The sequence below is a fragment of the Geotrypetes seraphini genome, chromosome 6 (assembly GCF_902459505.1).
Source record: "Geotrypetes seraphini chromosome 6, aGeoSer1.1, whole genome shotgun sequence".
NCBI classification, from domain to species: Eukaryota; Metazoa; Chordata; class Amphibia; order Gymnophiona; family Dermophiidae; genus Geotrypetes; species Geotrypetes seraphini.
Genome location: NC_047089.1, coordinates 21,955,775 through 21,973,765, shown reverse-complemented (window position 1 = coordinate 21,973,765; position 17,991 = coordinate 21,955,775). Strand labels below are relative to the sequence as shown.

General features: G+C 44.7%; 1 protein-coding gene across 3 annotated transcripts in view; it reads right to left on the bottom strand.

Moving 5' to 3' along the window:
• The window catches only part of CCDC83 (coiled-coil domain containing 83), a 104,384-nt gene that overhangs the window by 13,329 nt on the left and 73,064 nt on the right, over positions 1-17,991 (bottom strand). For all 3 annotated transcript variants that reach the window (XM_033948932.1, XM_033948934.1, XM_033948933.1), the window contains exons 10-11: positions 12,179-12,330; positions 7,165-7,348 (exon numbers count right to left, since the gene is read on the bottom strand). In XM_033948932.1, coding sequence (XP_033804823.1) covers positions 7,172-7,348; positions 12,179-12,330 — 329 coding nt within the window. In that variant the 3' untranslated portion in view covers positions 7,165-7,171. The remainder of the gene's footprint in view (positions 1-7,164; positions 7,349-12,178; positions 12,331-17,991) is intronic.

Sequence of the window (17,991 nt, the reverse complement as noted above, 5' to 3'; positions counted from 1 at the left end):
CCACCAGTAGGCGGAGCTTTAGGATGGATGGGCCAATCCGGCCTCATTCCTTCGTTGGCTGCCTGCCGGACAGGCGGGTTTGGCTCCCGTCTGTCCGGCCAACTACCAAAGGTACGGGGAAGGGGGGTGGGGGGGTCGTGGGGGTCGCCAGGGGGATCGCGGGTCGGCTGGGGGGCGGTCGGAGGTTCTTGGGGGGGGGCGGTCGTTGGGGGGGAGGGGGGTTTGCGTCGAGGGCAGGAGGGCCTGGGATCCCTCCTGCCCGTAATGTAGTGCGGGGTGGGGTTAGGGGGTCGCCGTGGCCAGGAGGGTTTGGGCTCCCTTCTGGCCCGATATTGTCGGGAAGTCGGCGGTCCTTCGGGGTGGGGGTGCGAGTGGTCCTGCCGGGGGGGGGGATGTATCGGACGTCGGGGAGTCGGCCGGGCAAGAGGGCTTGGGCTCCCTCTTGCTCCGATCGTGGATGCGGGTGCGGGTGGGAGCGCGTGCGGGCGGTCGTTCGGGGTGGGGGTGCGAGTGGTCCTGCCGGGTGGGGGATGTATCGGACGTCGGGGAGTCGGCCGGGCAAGAGGGCTTGGGCTCCCTCTTGCTCCGATCGTGGATGCGGGTGCGGGTGGGAGCGCGTGCGAGCGGTCGTTCGGGGTGGGGGTGCGAGTGGTCCTGCCGGGGGGGGGGGGATGTATCGGACGTCGGGGAGTCGGCCGGGCAAGAGGGCTTGGGCTCCCTCTTGCTCCGATCGTGGATGCGGGTGCGGGTGGGAGCGCGTGCGAGCGGTCGTTCGGGGTGGGGGTGCGAGCGGTCCTGCTGAGGGGGGTGAATCGGGCGTCGGGCGGGGTGGGAACTATGTTTTAAAACTTTTGTATACCGCGCTCACGCATATAACGCGCGAGGGGTATGCGCGGTAGGTAAAAACGCGTATAACGCGCGCGTTATATGCGTGAAAATACGGTAATACTGACAACAAGGCCCTCAGTGTGAGGTAATAAGCTCTATAGAGCAGGGGTGGGCAACTCCGGTCCATGAGGGCTGGAATCCAGTCAGGATTTCCCCAATGAATATGCATGAGATCTATTTGCATGCACTGCTTTCAATGCATATTCATTGGGGGAAATCCGGAAAACCTGACTGGATTCCGGCCTTCGATGACAGGAATTGCCCACCCCTGCTTATAGAGTACATGACTCACTCAAATGCTTAAACAAACATTGGCAAGAAACTCCTCGTTTCAAGCCACACACTATCATAGGTAGCCCCGATAAGGTGTGCTCATATAGTGAAAAAGTGAAACAATTAACAAAATCAACACTTTAAATAGCCAAGAATGTTTCTGCCCCCACGCTGTTAGCCAAACGGCAAAAATTTACAGCGACAGCATGATTTCATTCAATAAAAAAACAACTGAATTAATTTGGTCTTGAGTGTATCATAAATCCACCGCAGCCAAAAATGTAGTTTGCTCAGACAATGGAAAGTTAGTCAGTTTGATAAGTGCAACCAAGCTCGCTTTCAAGGCAATATCAGGGACCGCCTAGCTGCCAGACCACCCAGGCTGGAGAATGCTGGGCATGCCACTGGACCGTAAGGCGGAAGGAGAGGGTGGTTTTTTCATTGAAGAAAATCATACTGCCGCTGTGAATTATTCCATCAAGTCACTGTGAAGTTTTGCCTTGAAACCAGGGTGGGTTTTGTTCTAGAGTCTAGATGCATACAGCCTATGCTTGAAACCTGTAACAAGATCACCGGCCAGCAGTCTCCCACGGGAAGGACCCCAAATCTATAAGCATACAGCAGGCTGCCAGAGCTTCTCTGTGAGACTGCAAACCGGCACCACAGGTTTGCATCCTTTCCTCCGACAGGGGACCACAGGGAAGAGGTCTCTCAGCACTAAAGCCACCAAGAAAAGAACTTTAAGCAAAAAAATAAGAAAAAGAAGCAGAGCAACTGCAAAAGACTTCTGCATGGACTGCTTGCAGAAAGTGAAACTGGATTTGTTTACCAGCTCTAAGGCTAAGGAGGTGGAGCTTGTGCTCAGAAAAATTGTAGATTTCTGCAATGCCCAGACTGCGGATTGGTATTTAACACCCAGCATAAGGAATCCGGAAGGGACTTAACAGAAGGATGTGTTGCACTCTATCTGTGTTGGCCACAGATGTGTGTGTAAACAAATTTGGACATATACAGTGGTACCTTGGTTTATGAGCATAATTTGTTCCAAAAGCATGCTTGTAATCCAAAGCACTTGTATATCAAAGCAAATTTCCCCATAGGACAAAATGGAAACTCAGACGATTCATTCCACAACCCAAAAGGTTTGCTATAAGGTAGAGAATGACACGGTGGCGGTTTACCCGTGGCCACTGCGTTTAGCTGCGGGTAACCCGCCAAAACAGGGAACGAAAACTAGCAGTCACTGCGGGGACGGGGACAAGGCCATTCACCGCCCCGTGGAGCGGTGAATGGTCTTGTCCCCGCAGTGAGGCATGAAGGATCGCGCAGTCCCCACAGCCCACACCCGCCTGCCCAATCGATCCTAGTGACTAGAAAGCCTGCAAACTAAAGTGAGGAGAAGGGAGAGAGCTGGCTAAACACTAGGATCGATTGGGCAGGCGGGTGGGGGCTGCAGGGACTGTGCGATCGCCCGTGTTCCCGGTTCAAACTGGAAGGAGGGAGTGAAAGGGAAAAGGATTCTGGGCCAAGGGGATGAAGACGGAAAGAAAAACCCACAGCAGGAAAGAAAGGGAAGGACAGGCAGGTGAGCCAGATGCTAGAAGCAGGGGGTGGGGGGGAAGAAAGAGGGAAAAAAGCTAGATGGGGTTGAAAAGAAGAGACACACTGGTATGGAAGAGGAAGATAGGGGAAATCTGGACACAGGAAGGTAACAGAAAGAGGGGAAATTATGTGCATGGGGCGTAGGGACAGAGACATAAAGGGGACATGCCATGGGGATGGTATATGGACACGGGGGGGGGGGCAATGCCAAATACATAGGGGAGATATTAGAAATGGGGAAAGTAGGAGCACAGAAGCGAGATGGTTTGTGGGGATGGGACAGGGACCGAGCTCGCAGGCTCCAGTGGCTTGCACAAATTACACTGTAACGTGCCATGAAAATAAGAGGGAGGAAGGTAGATAGATAGGCCACACGAGAGGAGCTGAAGGGTGGTAGAAAGGAACAGATGGTAAAGGAGGAAGGGAAGGGTGGTGGTGGAAAGGAATAGGACAGACATTGAAGGAGGGTGGAGAGGAACAGACCCTGAAGGGAAATGTGGAAGACAGAGTGGGAAGAAGACAGATGCCAGACTATGGGGGAGCGGAGGGAAGAAGATGGGTGCTAGACCAATTGGGGGGGGGAGGGTGAAGGGAGAGACACAGTAACAGCAAATGGAAGACGCAGAGAGAAGACACACAGTGGATAGAAGGAATTAAATGAGAAAATGTTGAAAGCAGAAACCAGACAACAAAGGTAGAGGTAGAAAAAAAAATTCTATTTATTTATTTATTTTTTGCTTTAGGATAAAGTAGTATATTAGTTGTGTTGATAAAAATTTATAAACAAAGCCCTGCCAGCTGAACATCTCTTTCTCTAGTTCAGCAGCAGAAACTTTGATTTATAAGAAAGGAATAAGCTAAATATTACAGTACTAAGGCTTATATGGATGAAGCGGGGACGGTGACGGGGCGGTGAATGGGATGGCAGTGGCAGTGACGGGGCAGTGCAGAGTATGGTGGGCCGGGGACGGGGCGGTGTCGGGGACAGATTTTTTCCCCGTGTCATTCTCTACTATAAGGTGCTATGAGGAAGTGGCCCAGGGGTGGGCACCTGCCTGGATGAAACCTGGGTGCCGCAGCCCCTTCAGCAGGGTGACTTCCTTCCGCAGTTTGTAGGTGACCAGGTGCTGGCAACCCTTGGGATCTCTGTACAGCTGCAGGCAGAGCCAAATCACTGCCCTCCTGATGGATGCGCTTCAGGGCAATGCCTCTGCCATCCGCCAGACTCCCTTTTCACACCACTTTGGAGAACCCTGAGCCCATGTAGCTGAGTGCTGTCCCACTAAACGATCACATACATAAATGTTACCTATACACAGGCACGTCGATGAGAGCGGCAGCGCGATCATTCACATGCGTGCTTATACGTAACATGCATATTTATCAAGACAACTCTCGTTTAGCGAGTTAAAATTTGCTGGACTCTTGGTCGTTTTGCAAAATACTCACAAACCACGTTACTCGCAAACTGAGGTTTGACTGTATACAGAAGATATTTAACATTACAACATCCCTGTCTTATAAAGGTATTCTTTTCAACATTGGTCCAATTTTTGCAGATTTAAACAAATTTGATATGAAACTACTAACTACATATCCTGACTCCATAGTGCTATAAGTTATAAAAAGGAAAAAAAAAATATATATTTTTTTTAAAACTCTGCCATGCTGAATGTGCACTTCTGGTGGAATTTTTTAAAGTATGAAATGAATATCCAGGAAATTGACAAATGGCTGTAAAAACCTTGTATGTATTTGGTATCGTATCAAAGATTTTCTCAGTTCAGAAGGACCTATTTAATGGCTAGTTGCTATATGTGTTTTCACAATACTTATATGGTTCTTTTATTTTATTATTTTGATCTATATATTTCTTATAGATCTATTTGGACTGTGAATAGAGTTGTATATGTATGTATTCAGGGCCGCCATCAGGGCAGTACTACCAGTCCTGCATTCAGGGGCCCGGAGCTGACAGGGGGCCCGCGCTCCCCCAGGGTCCTAGGCAGTGTTCTAAGGCAGGGGCGCCAGTAGCTCGCCAAGGCAAAGTGAGTCGATCACCCAGGACTCACTTTGTCTTGGCGATCTAATCTATCGGGCCGATCAGTCTTCTTCTCCCCGACGTCAATTCTGCAGTCGAAGAGGAAGTTCGGGCCAGCCAATCGCTGCCTGGCTGGGCGGAACTTCCTCTCCGACGGCAGAATTGACGTCGGGGAAAGGAAGACTGATCGGCCCGAAGCAGGGACAGCATGCGTCGGCGTCGGCTTTGGGGCCCGTTATCCATTGGTGGGTCCTGTTCCCCGACGGCAGCGGCAGTGGCTTGGGGAACGGCAGGGAGAAAGAAAGAAAGAAAGGGGGCAGGCAGGGAAACAGAAGGAAAGAAGAGAAACAGAAAAAAAGAAAGAAAGGTCAGGGAGAGAGGAAGAAAAAGTTGGGGGAGGGAATGAGGTGTGGAGGAGAGGAAGCATACAGGCTGAAAGAAGGGAAGAAAGATTGGATGCACAGTCAGAAGAAGAAAGTGCAACCAAAGACTCATGAAATCACCAGACAAGGTAGGAAAAATGATTTTATTTTAAATTTAGCAGAGTGGAGGCAGTATTACCACAGTTTTCAAAGGAATTTGCCCAAATAACTTAATAGTTAACTGGGTAAATTCCCAGAGATGAAAACTTCCCTTCACTTACTATGCACAGTTCTGAATTTATATCTGCTGTCTATATTTTACAATATGGTCCCCTTTTACTAAACTGCAATAGTGGTTTTTAGCGCAGGGAGCCTATGAGCGTCAAGAGCAGCGCTGGGCATTCAGCGCAGCTCCCTGCGCTAAAAACTGCTATTGTGGTTTAATAAAAAGGATGGAGGGTATATTTGTCTATTTTAGTATGGTTGTTACTGAGGTGACAATGCATAGAGTCATCTGCCTTGACCTCTTTGAAAAAAACCCAGAATAGGAATGATAATTAACATTTTCTCAGCGTATAGTGTGCTTTGTGTTTTTTAATTTTATTGTTGGTAGATCATTTTGACTTGGTCATTTTAAAGTAGCTCACAAGCTCAAAAGGTTTGGGCACCTCTGAGCTAGAGCGTTGAAACTGTGTATTTCTATTTTATCCCCCCTTTTACAAAACTGTGGAGCGTTTTTTAGCGCCAGCCGTGGTGGTAGCAGCTCTGATGCTCAGAATTCTATGAGCGTCAGGGCTGTTACCACTGTGGCTAAAATCCACACTACAGTTTTGTAAAAGGGTGAGGGGTTAGTTTGTGATGACATATTCCATACTAGGCGAAGGTGTTTTCTGTGTTCTGTGTGTTCGAAAGACATGGTTTTCTGTTAGGATTGACGGTGTAGGATTGATCTGTGCTTGTCTGGCTTGTTTAGTTTTACAATGGGTGTATTGATGTACTGCTCACTGCAATATGTAAGATGCTGCCTTTTCCTAGTTACTCATGTGTGACATGTGGTTTGTTACTAAAAATCATGTTTTTCTTACAGATGGGGGGGTGCCAAAAAATGATGGGCCCCGGGTGTTACATATGCTACGTACGCCACTGTATGTAAAGATACCAGAAAGCTGGCGTAGCAAAAACTTTAAGTAAATTGTTATTCTTCTAAGTTTTGAGTATTTAACCCTCCCACAATCTCACGGGCACTCATTTCAAGTTTATTGAGATTTTGATTTAAACGCAATATCAAATATTTTCAATGCGTATAACAAAAATAAATTTGGGGAAATAAATAAAACCATTTGAACAATAAACATACAAACATATCCATAGATGATTAAAATTACATAAGGAGTACAAGGATAAACTACATTTGTTTAAAAATGCGTTCTCCGCGCCTTCTCATAAATTTGTTGACTGGAAGGATCCAGCAATGTGGCCAGATGTCATTCAGGACAAAGACAGAGAAAGAATTGTGCAATTTGGATTAATGATGGAAGATGATTTAAAGCAAATGGCACAGTCTATGAGTAAAGATCTTGACGGACGTTCTTTTTATGAATATCTCCTCTATGCCAAATCACCCAATGGACGTGAGAAGATTTTAAGGGACTGGCTTAGGTGGAGCATTAGCAGAAAAGTATGTGTGTATTCGGCCCATGGAAGAAGGGGGGGGGTGTCGGGGGGGGGGGGGGGGAAGGGGTGCGTGGGGGGCCCAATAGGATTGCTCAGTAAGGGGCCCAGAAATTTCTGATGGCGACCCTGTATGTATTTGTGTATTAGGAGATTAATACACATATTTCACCTCATGTGTTAATTGTTAGTTATGATATATACTGTCTACTTTCTCAAAATAACTAATAAAAATTATTGGAACTTTTTTTAAAAAAAAAGAAAGAGCAACATAAAATGGAGGTAAATAAGAAGTAACTGCAAAGTCTGCTTTCATCCAAAAAGTACCTTATTTTTATGAAAAAGTTGATTTTAGGAGTTCATATGTGATGGGCCACTTTGGCGTGATCTTCTCAGATGTGTCCTCAATGTGTCCTTTCACAAACTCATCTTCTCCGTCCTTATGAATAGGTATAGCATGGCCAACTGTGCTCATCAGTTTCAACTCCAACGGACCCAGCCTTAAGTACTCCTAAAGTGAATGGGGAAAATATATTTAGGGGCTCATTTTCAAAGCACATAGACACACAATTATATGACAGGAAGAAACTTTATTTTTCTCACATTAAAGTAAGGCCTGCCATACCTTTTATGCCTGAGGTATTAGCTTCTGTGGATCTTTCTTATTAAAATTTAAGATCATTCCAAAATGCTCAGTTGTCAAACTCTTGAGGTTTGGCATAGGAATAAGCTACAGTAAATGAATCTTGCCTGGATAAATGAAATTACTTGCATAGCTCAAAACTGGAAAAAAAAAACTGGACTGAGTTTTGGAAAAGAGCTCTTCAGCAAGACAACAAAGCTCCTAGGTGTGATCATTGATACTTATTTAACATTTCACCCACACATTTTCTGCATAATTGGGAAATGTTTTTTTCAAACATTGACATCTCTGAAACCAAAGGCCCTGTGTATTCTTATGCATTCATACTCCCAACATATCTCGACTATTCCATATTACTACAGGGCTATTCTTTTTTTCTGTCTTGCCATATGATATCTTGTTCTAACTCAAACTCTCTTCCTTCTTCATAACAAAACTGCTCAGCCCATTATTCCAGCAAATTTTCCTCAATCATTTGTGGGATTCTGTATTTACTCTTATAGACCCTATATTGTAAAATAAACATCTTCGGCCTTAATCTTTAAACCTAGAATTTATGATTACCCTTACTACATTTCTTTTTCAAAATGCCTTTCAGGGTTGATTATCCTTTTTCCTTGGCTAGCTTTTAGAGTGTCTGGAAGTGAGTTATAGACCAATGTGAGTGTGGTAACAGAGTGGTGATTTTCCTTTCCTATATAGAACTGTATTTCTCTTCCTTTATTCTCCGTTCTATTCTTCAATATTTAGTCCTATTGTAAACTACCTACATGGTCTGGCTATTAAGCAGTACATCAAACAAGATTGAAACTTGAAACAGCTTTTGATGATAAGTTTATTATTCATTTTATTAAGTGGGAAGATATGATAAAGCACAAAATTGTAGGTGGAAGAAAAGTTATAGCCAATGAGGAAGCTAGGGACTAATTTTCAATGGGAAGATGTTACCTGATTCGAATGCTGCTTGAAAGCCTTGTTTTGTTTTTTTTCCATTATTTTTTATTTTCAAATCTTACATAAAGTGTACAAAATATTAAATTTTTTTTTTTTTTTCCATTATCTTGAAAGCCTTGTTAACAAAGATGTTTTGTCTGTTTAAGATACTATGAAGAAGTTGTTGCTGGTTTGTTGTGGATTTTTGATAAATTGAAGATAATCAGCCCAAAACGTGACCAAATTTAAAAGGATGAATCTTCATGTGGCAGGGCTTGTGGATTCCCACCAGACACAGCAAGGATATGCTGCTACTGTTGCTGGATGGTTCTGAGCCCACGTGGCTACACCAGTTTCAAATGAACTTTCTGGAGCAGTGGTCTTGCAGATTAACATCACAGGATCACTTTAGTTATTTATATAGCTTATGATCAGTAAAAGCCAACTACTAGGCAAGGCAGGTTGGTCTTGTAAGGACTGTGTAATCTGATGTCCTAAGAGAATCCATGTTACAGAAAGGGCTTCTGATTTCAGGTTTTTAACCAATAAAACACCCTAGATGCACAAATGGTATACGTTGTTCACTGAAAAAATGTTACTCATTTGTGGTAACTTTCTAGAAGCTTTTGGCAGCCCCGCCCAGGCAAGCACATGTACCTTCTGTACAGATCAATAAGCTGTTTGGGAATCCATCGTATGCAAACTCTCCTGTATCCCAATTCATCATGCATTATGGCAAATGCAGATCCACAGCTGATATCCAAATCTGTAGCCAACTGAGACACCATTATCCATCAGTCTTCTCTAATCAAGGCATTCGCCCTGTCAATGTGCTCTTGTGTGTGTGATGTTGATAGGCGACCAGAATGACCTTTGTCAGTTATCCCTGTTCTTCCCGCTTTAAACTTTTTTACCCACTCATAAACCTTTTGTTGATTCATGGTGCTATGTCCATACTGAGTCAATATCCAATGATGAATTTCCACAGGTTTCACGCCCTCTGCCCTAAAAAAAGCGCACTACTGCACGTTGTTCTTTAATGGTGCAATCTTGCAATGGAGGTCCATGTTTCTGACCTCATGGCTGCCACACAACTAAAGGCTGAGCGCTGCACTGTGCATGGATGAACAATCCAACAGGCAATGTACAACTACTTATGTTACATTTCACTAGCTCTGTTCTAGTTATCGCATAATTTAACAATTGCTTTTTGATTTGCCCTCGTATATAAAAATTGAGGTCCAGCATAAGGGAAAATGTCCACCTCCAGATACAGTTGCTAATGCTTCTGATCTATTCATATTTAATTTAAATCCTGAGAAATCCCCAAATTCCTGAATATTCTCTAAGAATATTAGAAGTGATTCTTTGGGTTGTGTTAAATGAACCAAAAGATCATCTGCAAAAGAAATAATTTTTAAAATGCTCTTTATTTCTCATCGGCACTCCCTTAACAGCCTGGTTGCTATAAATTCTCTGATTAATGGGTCTAAAGTGAGTACAAACAGAAGGTGCCGATGAAGGTCATTTCTGCCTAGTTCCACATTGAACACTGTGAATTTTTAATATCTCTTGGAAGGGGGCATGTCATGGGTGGGGAATATAGCATATGTGAATTGCCTATCTACAGCATTGTCACATTCATTATCTCACTCAATATAACTACTTTTGCAATCCAGATCCTAAGCAGCACCACTTTAGACCCTAAATAATCTCATCGCCTAAAGATTTGTGTGTCATATCATAACCAGAACTTTGTGTGTCGGATTGTATCGTCATCAGATGATTTATGTGTCGGATCATCACTGGATTAAATGATGATGTGGTCAAAGTTTCCAAGTTTATTCAAATTTTGATATACTGACCCTTGACATGTATCTGGTCGGTTTACAATGCTAAAATAATATAAAACAAAGAAGCTGGCAGATAGGTTATGAGGGATTAAGCCTTGACAAAGTGTAAGGCGTGAGTTTTCAACATGGGCATCCATGAAATTGTGGCTGCGTCTACAAAGTGGTTTCTACGTCCTTTGGATGCCTAAGTACCAATTATCGCTTGTTAAGACCCTTAATTGGCTCATTAACTACTTAGATTGGATGCCTAACTTTAGGCATGACTTAGGTGCCCTTTATAGAATCAGGGCCAAAATGACTTCCTTTACTCCCTTCAGTGAAAAGCTGCTCAATCACTGCACCTTTCTGTAACCTCAATTTGCCAAGTTCCACATCTTTTTGGATATGGATGACTCTTCCCAAACTGACATTGGCGTTGGACATCTACAGTTTGGACCCTCCCTAATCCAGCTCAAAACACATCCATCTAAAACACATTTTCAAAAAAGATAGATGTCCAAAAGACAGCATAAACTGGCACCTGGACGTCTTACTAGTCAAAACATCCAAGTAGGCATTTTCAAAACTGACTTTCTGGAAGTCTAGTGGGACTTCTTACCCACTGTGCTTCCAGAGTAAAAATGGGTGTGTTGGTAGGCATGCCATGGGCAGGGAGTGGGCGGGCTTTGGTTGGGCTTAGACTTGAACGTCCTGAAACGGAACTTAGATGTTTTCAACTAGACCTGTTTGAGAAATGTCTATGTGCCAAAAAGCTACCCAAACTGACCAGATGACCACAGGAGGGATTAATAAATGAGCCCCACACTCTCCCCCAGTGGTCACTGACCCCGTCTCACCCCCCAAAATATGAATGAAACAATACATACCTGGCTCCAGAACAGCAGCACTTGATATAGAAAAGCCTAGTAGAGCATCACATAGGTGTCTTAAGTAGCCTGGGGAGTGGGCTAGTGAACCATAAAGAGGTGGAGCCAGGCACATAAGCCATTCTACCTACTCCATTCTAACTACTACATTTATGGTGAAAAGTGTGAGCCCACCAAAACCCTACTATACTGCCGTATAGGTGCCACTTACAGCCTTAAGGGCTATTGAGGTGATGGACAAGTGGGTATAGTAGGTTTTTGGGGAGTTTTGGAGGGCTCACCATACCTTCTGGCACTGTTTATGTGAAATTCACAGCAGTGCCTTCTAATATGCCCCAATGTTCTGTTGGCATGTCTTTGTGGCTAGTCCATTAGAAAGCTGGCCCCTGCCACATCCAAATGGGCTTCATTTGGACATTTTCAACTTGGATGGTACTGTGGTCGAAAATGGGGAATAAAATTAGATGTCCTGAGGTTGGACATCTAGCTGGATGTCCTAGTGGCCAAGACATCCAACTAGACGATTATCAAAAAAAATTTTGGACGTCTAACATTTTCAAACATGGACCCTTCTGGAAGTCCAATTTTGGACATTTTGCAGGAAACGTCCACAATTGAACTTAGATGTCCTATCAAAAATGCCCCTCTATGCCCCCTTTCCATATGGGCATACTGCAATTTTAGATGGCCACATACAGACTTTATAAAATTGGAATTTAGATGCCCACATCTCAATGCCTATTTTCAGATGTCCAGAACAAGAATAGAGATTCTAAAATAATCACCATAGTCTCCCTTTAAAGCAGGCGTAGGCAATTTCGGTCCTCGAGAGCCGGAGCCAGGTCAGGTTTTCAGGATATCCACAATAAATATGCATGAGATAGATTTGCATCTCAAGGAGGCAGTGCATGCAAATCCATCTCATACATATTCATTGTAGATATCCTGACCTAGCTCCGGCTCTCGAGAACCGGAATTGCCTACCCCTGCTTTAAAGCAATGAAATCCTGCAAAATAGCAAATCACAGATGATTGAAATATATTACCTGTAAATCTTTTCCATCACCATATAATATATCGGTGAGATCTTGAGAGAGCGACTCTATTAGATTGCTCTTCGGTAGCTCCTCTTCCTCTGATAGATACTCTTCATCCACCAAAAATGAAGTTTTCATAATTGCAGGCTCATCTTCTATAACTACATTTTTGGGAAAAAATACATTAGACAACAGACTGTAAATGCAGCAGAAAGAATCGAAGAAGCAAAATACAAAGCAAATGATATGGCATGCATAACGTGACCATAAGTCCCATTTTGAACAGGACCATCCCATTTTCAGGTAGCCTGATCCAATGTCCCCAAGCACAGATTTGGGACACCGAAATGTCCCATTTTCAGGGGCCCGCTGCAGAAACAAATACAGCCCTCCCTGGTACCCCTTTTTAATCCCGGTGGCTGCTTCCTGTCCTGATGTCTTCCGGCAGCGGCAAAATGGCACACCTCCCTGGTCCCGCGCCATTCAGTGAGCAGCACGGGACTAGGCAGGTGCGCGAAAAGCTCACGCCTGCCTTGTGCTCCGCTCTGCTGGAAGACATCAAGACAGGAGGCAGCTGCTGAGATTTAAAAAAAGGTACCACAGGAGAGGGGAGGAGTCCTGTCCCATTTTGAGTAAAAAAATAAATGGTCACATTAGGCATGCAGGGAACATGTCAGTAGCTCACATTTCTTATAAAGTTCTGTCCAACTGTTTGCAAACATGCCAGTGGGAAAATATAGGATCTTATCTATTCTGCTCACATATGCCAATTAATAAGTATTGATAGAAATAAGTTTCTTCTAAAGAAAAATGACACATTTGTTGTTAAAAATGAATAAAGGCCTTTAGCCTGTGAAAGCCTCCCTCTGAGGGATCTTTCTCTTCCCATAAGTCAGATTTTATATTCATGTTGCCTTGTGCCTCTGTAAAGAGCTCTGATGTACTCATTACTCCTGGTAGAATTCTGCGCAAAAAAAGTCAAAATTCTGCAAGCCTACTTGTCAAAATTTAAACAATATTTTTGCTAATTATTATCAATAGTCCATTTAAAACAAAATGTTTTTCTTCTATATTTGTTGTCTGCTTGTTTTATTTTTCCATCATGTTGGTTCCAGTTTCTTTTTTATGCTAATTCTCCTTCAAGTGACTACTTGCTATCTATCTGTCTTTCCTACTCTCTCCTGTCTATTCCCTCACTACACCTGCCTTAGACATATTGATCATTCCTTTTTAGCTCTTTTCAGACTTTTTCTTATCCTCCTCTTTTTCACTTTTCAGCTACCTATCAAATTTCCATCTTCTCTACAATCTCATTCCTTCCTCAGTCCTCCTTTCCCTTTCGTCTTCAATGCACTGCCATTACCATATGTCTATCCTCTGTTATAGCTATCCTCTCCTCCCCCTCAGGGTTCTACCATTCTCAGAGTCTTCCTTCCCTCCCCACTCTTGTAGCTGGACATCTTACTATCTCTTCCCTGCTGCACTCTCCCCTATGGTCCAGCATTTTTCCCACTCTCTTCCCTCACTCCATCACACTATTCTGCTCCTGAATCCAACATCTCCCTCCTTCCCTGCCTCCACTTCCTGTGTATCTCTTCCTCCCTCCCTCTCATTCACCCCCATGTCCAACACCTCTCTCTCTCTTCCTTGTGCCCTGTGTCAAATCTCTCTATCCCCCTTCTTGCACCATCTCTCCGTTCCTCCCCTCCATTATGTTCAATTTCATACTCTCTCCTCACCATGAATGTCTCCCTCTCCACCCCCTGTGCCAGCATATTTCTTTCCTATCACCTCTCCCCTTGTGCCACAAACTTTCCTTCCTCTCACCTCTTCCCTCACCCTGGTGAAGCAACATCCTATCCTCCCTTGTACTCTAAGGTTTGCTTCTTCAGGTTGCAGTATTGGAAGTGACTCTCACATGCTGCCTGCCACTAACCTGGAAGCCTCCCCTCTGCCGCAGAGAGACTTCCGGGTTAGCGGCATGCAGTGTGTGGGAATTGCTTCTGATACCGCGACCAAGGATGCTGACAGTCTAAATTCTGTGTAACTGAAATCCTACCGAAATTCTGCATTGCACAGTAATGCAGAATTCCACCAGGAGTAACTCATAGGTCTGCACATTTATTTTTAAAGATGCATGAGGGCTTTGTTGTCTGGCCATATAATTTTTGTGATCTTGTTGGTCTTGATCTCTGCTTTCCTCTATTTTCTCTTAACTTTTATATCAGGGATTCATGTTTATTTGTCATTCTTCTCTCTCCTCTTTCACATCCTTCACTACATCCATCTCCAACATTGATCTTTTTCTCTCAGCTTTCTTCTTTTCATTTTTACAAGATAATCTTCAGTTTTCCTCTCTTTACTGTATCTAGCCAAGCTTTCCTTCTCTATTCCTTTATCCCAGCCCTCACATTCTCTTTTACTAACTGTATCATCTCCCCTTTCCATCCAGCATGTGTTATCTCCCCCCCCACTTTCCATGCAGCTTCTCCGCTCTTTCTGCTCCCCCTTCCATGCTTCTCTCCTTTCTGCCTCCTTTCTTCCTTCCAGTGTCCCTCCTCTCTTCCCCCACAATCCAACATGTCCTTCTCTCTCTCCCATCTCCCTTCCATCCAGCGTTTCCTCTCACTCCCTCCCTCCCCCTTCCACTCAACGTTGTCTCCTCTCTCTCTTTTTCTCCTGTTTGCAGTCCCACCATTCCAAAATGGCAGGCCTTCCCTGTGCATCCTGGGATGCACTGGGAGGGGTCTAAGGCCCTGGTTGGCTCAGACACCTAAAGCCCCTCCCCTGCTGCTTCTGGCTGCTGCTGTTTAAGGCAGTGAAATTTGCAGGGAGTCTCTCTAAGTCAACCAGCGAGACAACAAGGCATCCTGGAGGGATGCATGTGCACCTTCACCCAGGGCGCCAACCTCTATTGTGTCTGCCATTGATACAAGGACTTGAAAGTAATGCCATGCAGTAGGCGCTGGCTTGGCCAACAGGTCTACAATTTGACCACAAAGCTTCTGTTTGGGTGCTTTTGGAAGAAAGACTTAGCCTTCTGCCATGTTGAATAAGACCCCCAGATATTCCAGGGGCTGTGTCAGAACTAGGTGGCTCTTTCAAAAGTTCACAATCCATCCCAGACTCTGTAACTGCTGTTACCACCTTTTCTCCTTCTGTGCAGGACAGTGCTCTGATGAGTCAATCGTCCAAGTATGGGTGCACTTGCCAACCCACTCTGTAGATATGAGTGGCCACCACCAACATAACCTTGGTGAAAATTTGGAGCACCATTGCCAGACCAAAGGGAAGCACTGAGAATTGATAGTGATCTTCCAACACATGGAATCTCAGGAACTTTCTGTGTTCCAGGAAGATTGGGATGTGAAGGTAAGCTTCCATCAAATCTAAGGTGGCAAGAAATTCTCCTGGATCCACCGCTGTGATAACAGACCAAACGGTCTCCATCTGGAACTGAGGAACTCTCAGTGCCACGTTGATGTGTCCGAGATCCAGGATGGGTTTCTACTCCTCTAAACCTTTCTTGGGCACAACAAAGTATATGGAGTATCTGCCAGAGCCCAAGACTTTTGTAGGAGCTGGTTCTATAGCTTGAATATATAGAAACCTTCTTAAAGTTGCTCGGACCTTTTCTACCTTCTCTGGCTTGCTTGCCGGAGAATCCATGAACCAGTAGGAGAGAGGGCATGTGAAATTTATCTTGTAACCCTATTCTGATAACAATCGACCACTGGGTCCTAGAGATTATCTGTTCCCAGGCCTCCAGATAGTCTGAGTCAAGCTCCAATCTTCAGAGGAGCGGCTTGAGGATTGGCGTCATTATGGCTTTTTGGCTGGCACTGTGGAGCAGGAATCTGAACCTTGGCCCACAAATGGACCCCTGGCTCTAGCTGCTCAGGGTCTTCTGTCTAGTAAAGATTTTGGCCAGCGATCTTGTACGCTGGCCATAAGATTATCTAGGTCCTTGCCAAACAGCATCTGTTCCATGAATGAGAGCCTGCTCAGTGTTGCTTTAAAGGTCGAATCACCCACCCATTGTCTGATCCAAAGCATATGATAGGCAGAGTTAAAATATGCAGAGACTTTCCCCATGACTCTGAGTGCATCTGCTACATAGTCTACTCCAACTAACACAAGCTGTGGCAGGAGCTTAGCCAGAGCCAGGTCCTGATTTCATATCTTGGAATGACAGGAACATGCCATGAAGGAGGCCACGGCTGCAGCCTTAATCCCTAAGGCTAGAGCCAGAAACAGCCTTCTAAAGACCATATTCACTCTGCAATCCTACAGATCCTTTCAAACTATGCATCCCTCGTTCATTTGGTCACCTGGGCTACCAAGGAATCCACCTTTGGCATAGCAAACATTTGCTGGAATTCCTGATCCATGGGATACAGCTTAGTCATGTTTTTAGCCACCTTCAAGGAGCCTGCGGGGGTCTCCCAAGGCTCTGTGAGTAGGATCCTCATGTCCGGGTACCACAGAAAAGACATGGGTTGACCCTGGACCCTGCTCAGAATCTCACTATACAGCTTACTTTACAGTCTTGTTCTCAGGTTTCTGTGCTGAAAGCAAGAACTCCTGAGTTGCCAAGCACTGTAAGAGGCTCCTATTCAGACAACCCTTACTTCTGTATTCTTAGTGTTATTGGCCAGACTGATTTGAACAACTTTCTTTAATAACTTGAAGCAAAAATAAACACTCACAATTAGATGGATTCAATGCAGTTCAAGCCTGTCACAAATCTTCTTACTCTACCAGCTTTCCTATTCAAGCTAGGAGTGTGTCCACACCTTGTGGAAATAACATTGTTCTCCAGGCTTAGATAGAGAATCCAAGCTGTGTTAGATTGTTAGAAATAAAGGATTAAAAAAACCTGGTGGGAGAACAATGCTAAACTAAGGTTCTCATGCAGCCATGCAGTCTCAAATATGGCAACAGTTCTCCTTGAGCACACCTTACTCATTCATCTTAACATAAAACACTTAAACTTGTTTTTATATAAGAAACTGAGCAAATGCTCACATACAGTGGGGGCAGAACAATTGGGTTTGCGGAGGGTCTTATCTTCAGTTTTCAAAGGGACTTAGAAATGATCTCTAGCAATGCAGAGGACTTAAAGAGTCAGTGAGCAGAGGGGTCCTCTCTCTTGTCCATGCCCAAAATTGCCTCCTGGTCCTCTATATTAAAGGCTACTTTTCTTATCAGGGAAGCCTCACTTTGGGACAGTAAAGGAATCAAATCTGAAACCACATCCCCCGAGTCCCTAACAGATGGACCATCAGAGTCCAGAACAGACTACCCTCTCAGGGAATAAAAGCTCTGAGTATACAGGGCCATGGTGAGACCTCATCTGGAGTACTGTGTGCAATTCTGGAGGCCACATTACAGTAAAGATGTGCGCAGAATTGAATCGGTTCAGCGGACGGCCACCAGGATGATCTCGGGGCTCAAGGGTCTCTCGTATGAAGAGAGACTGAACAAATTGCAGCTCTACACTCTCAAGGAACATAGGGAGAGGGGAGACATGATCGAAACATTTAAGTACCTCACGGGACGTGTCGAAGTGGAAGATGATATTTTCTTTCTCAAGGGACCCTTGGCCACAACGCTCAAACTCAGGGGCGGAAAATTTCATGGCGACACCAGAAAGTATTTCTTCACAGAGAGAGTGGTTGATCATTGGAACAAGCTTCCAGTGCAGGTGATCGAGGCAGACAGCGTGCCAGACTTTAAGAATAAATGGGATACCCATGTGGGATCTCTACGAGGGTCAAGATAAGAAAATTGGGTCATTAGGGCATAGACAGGGGGTGGGT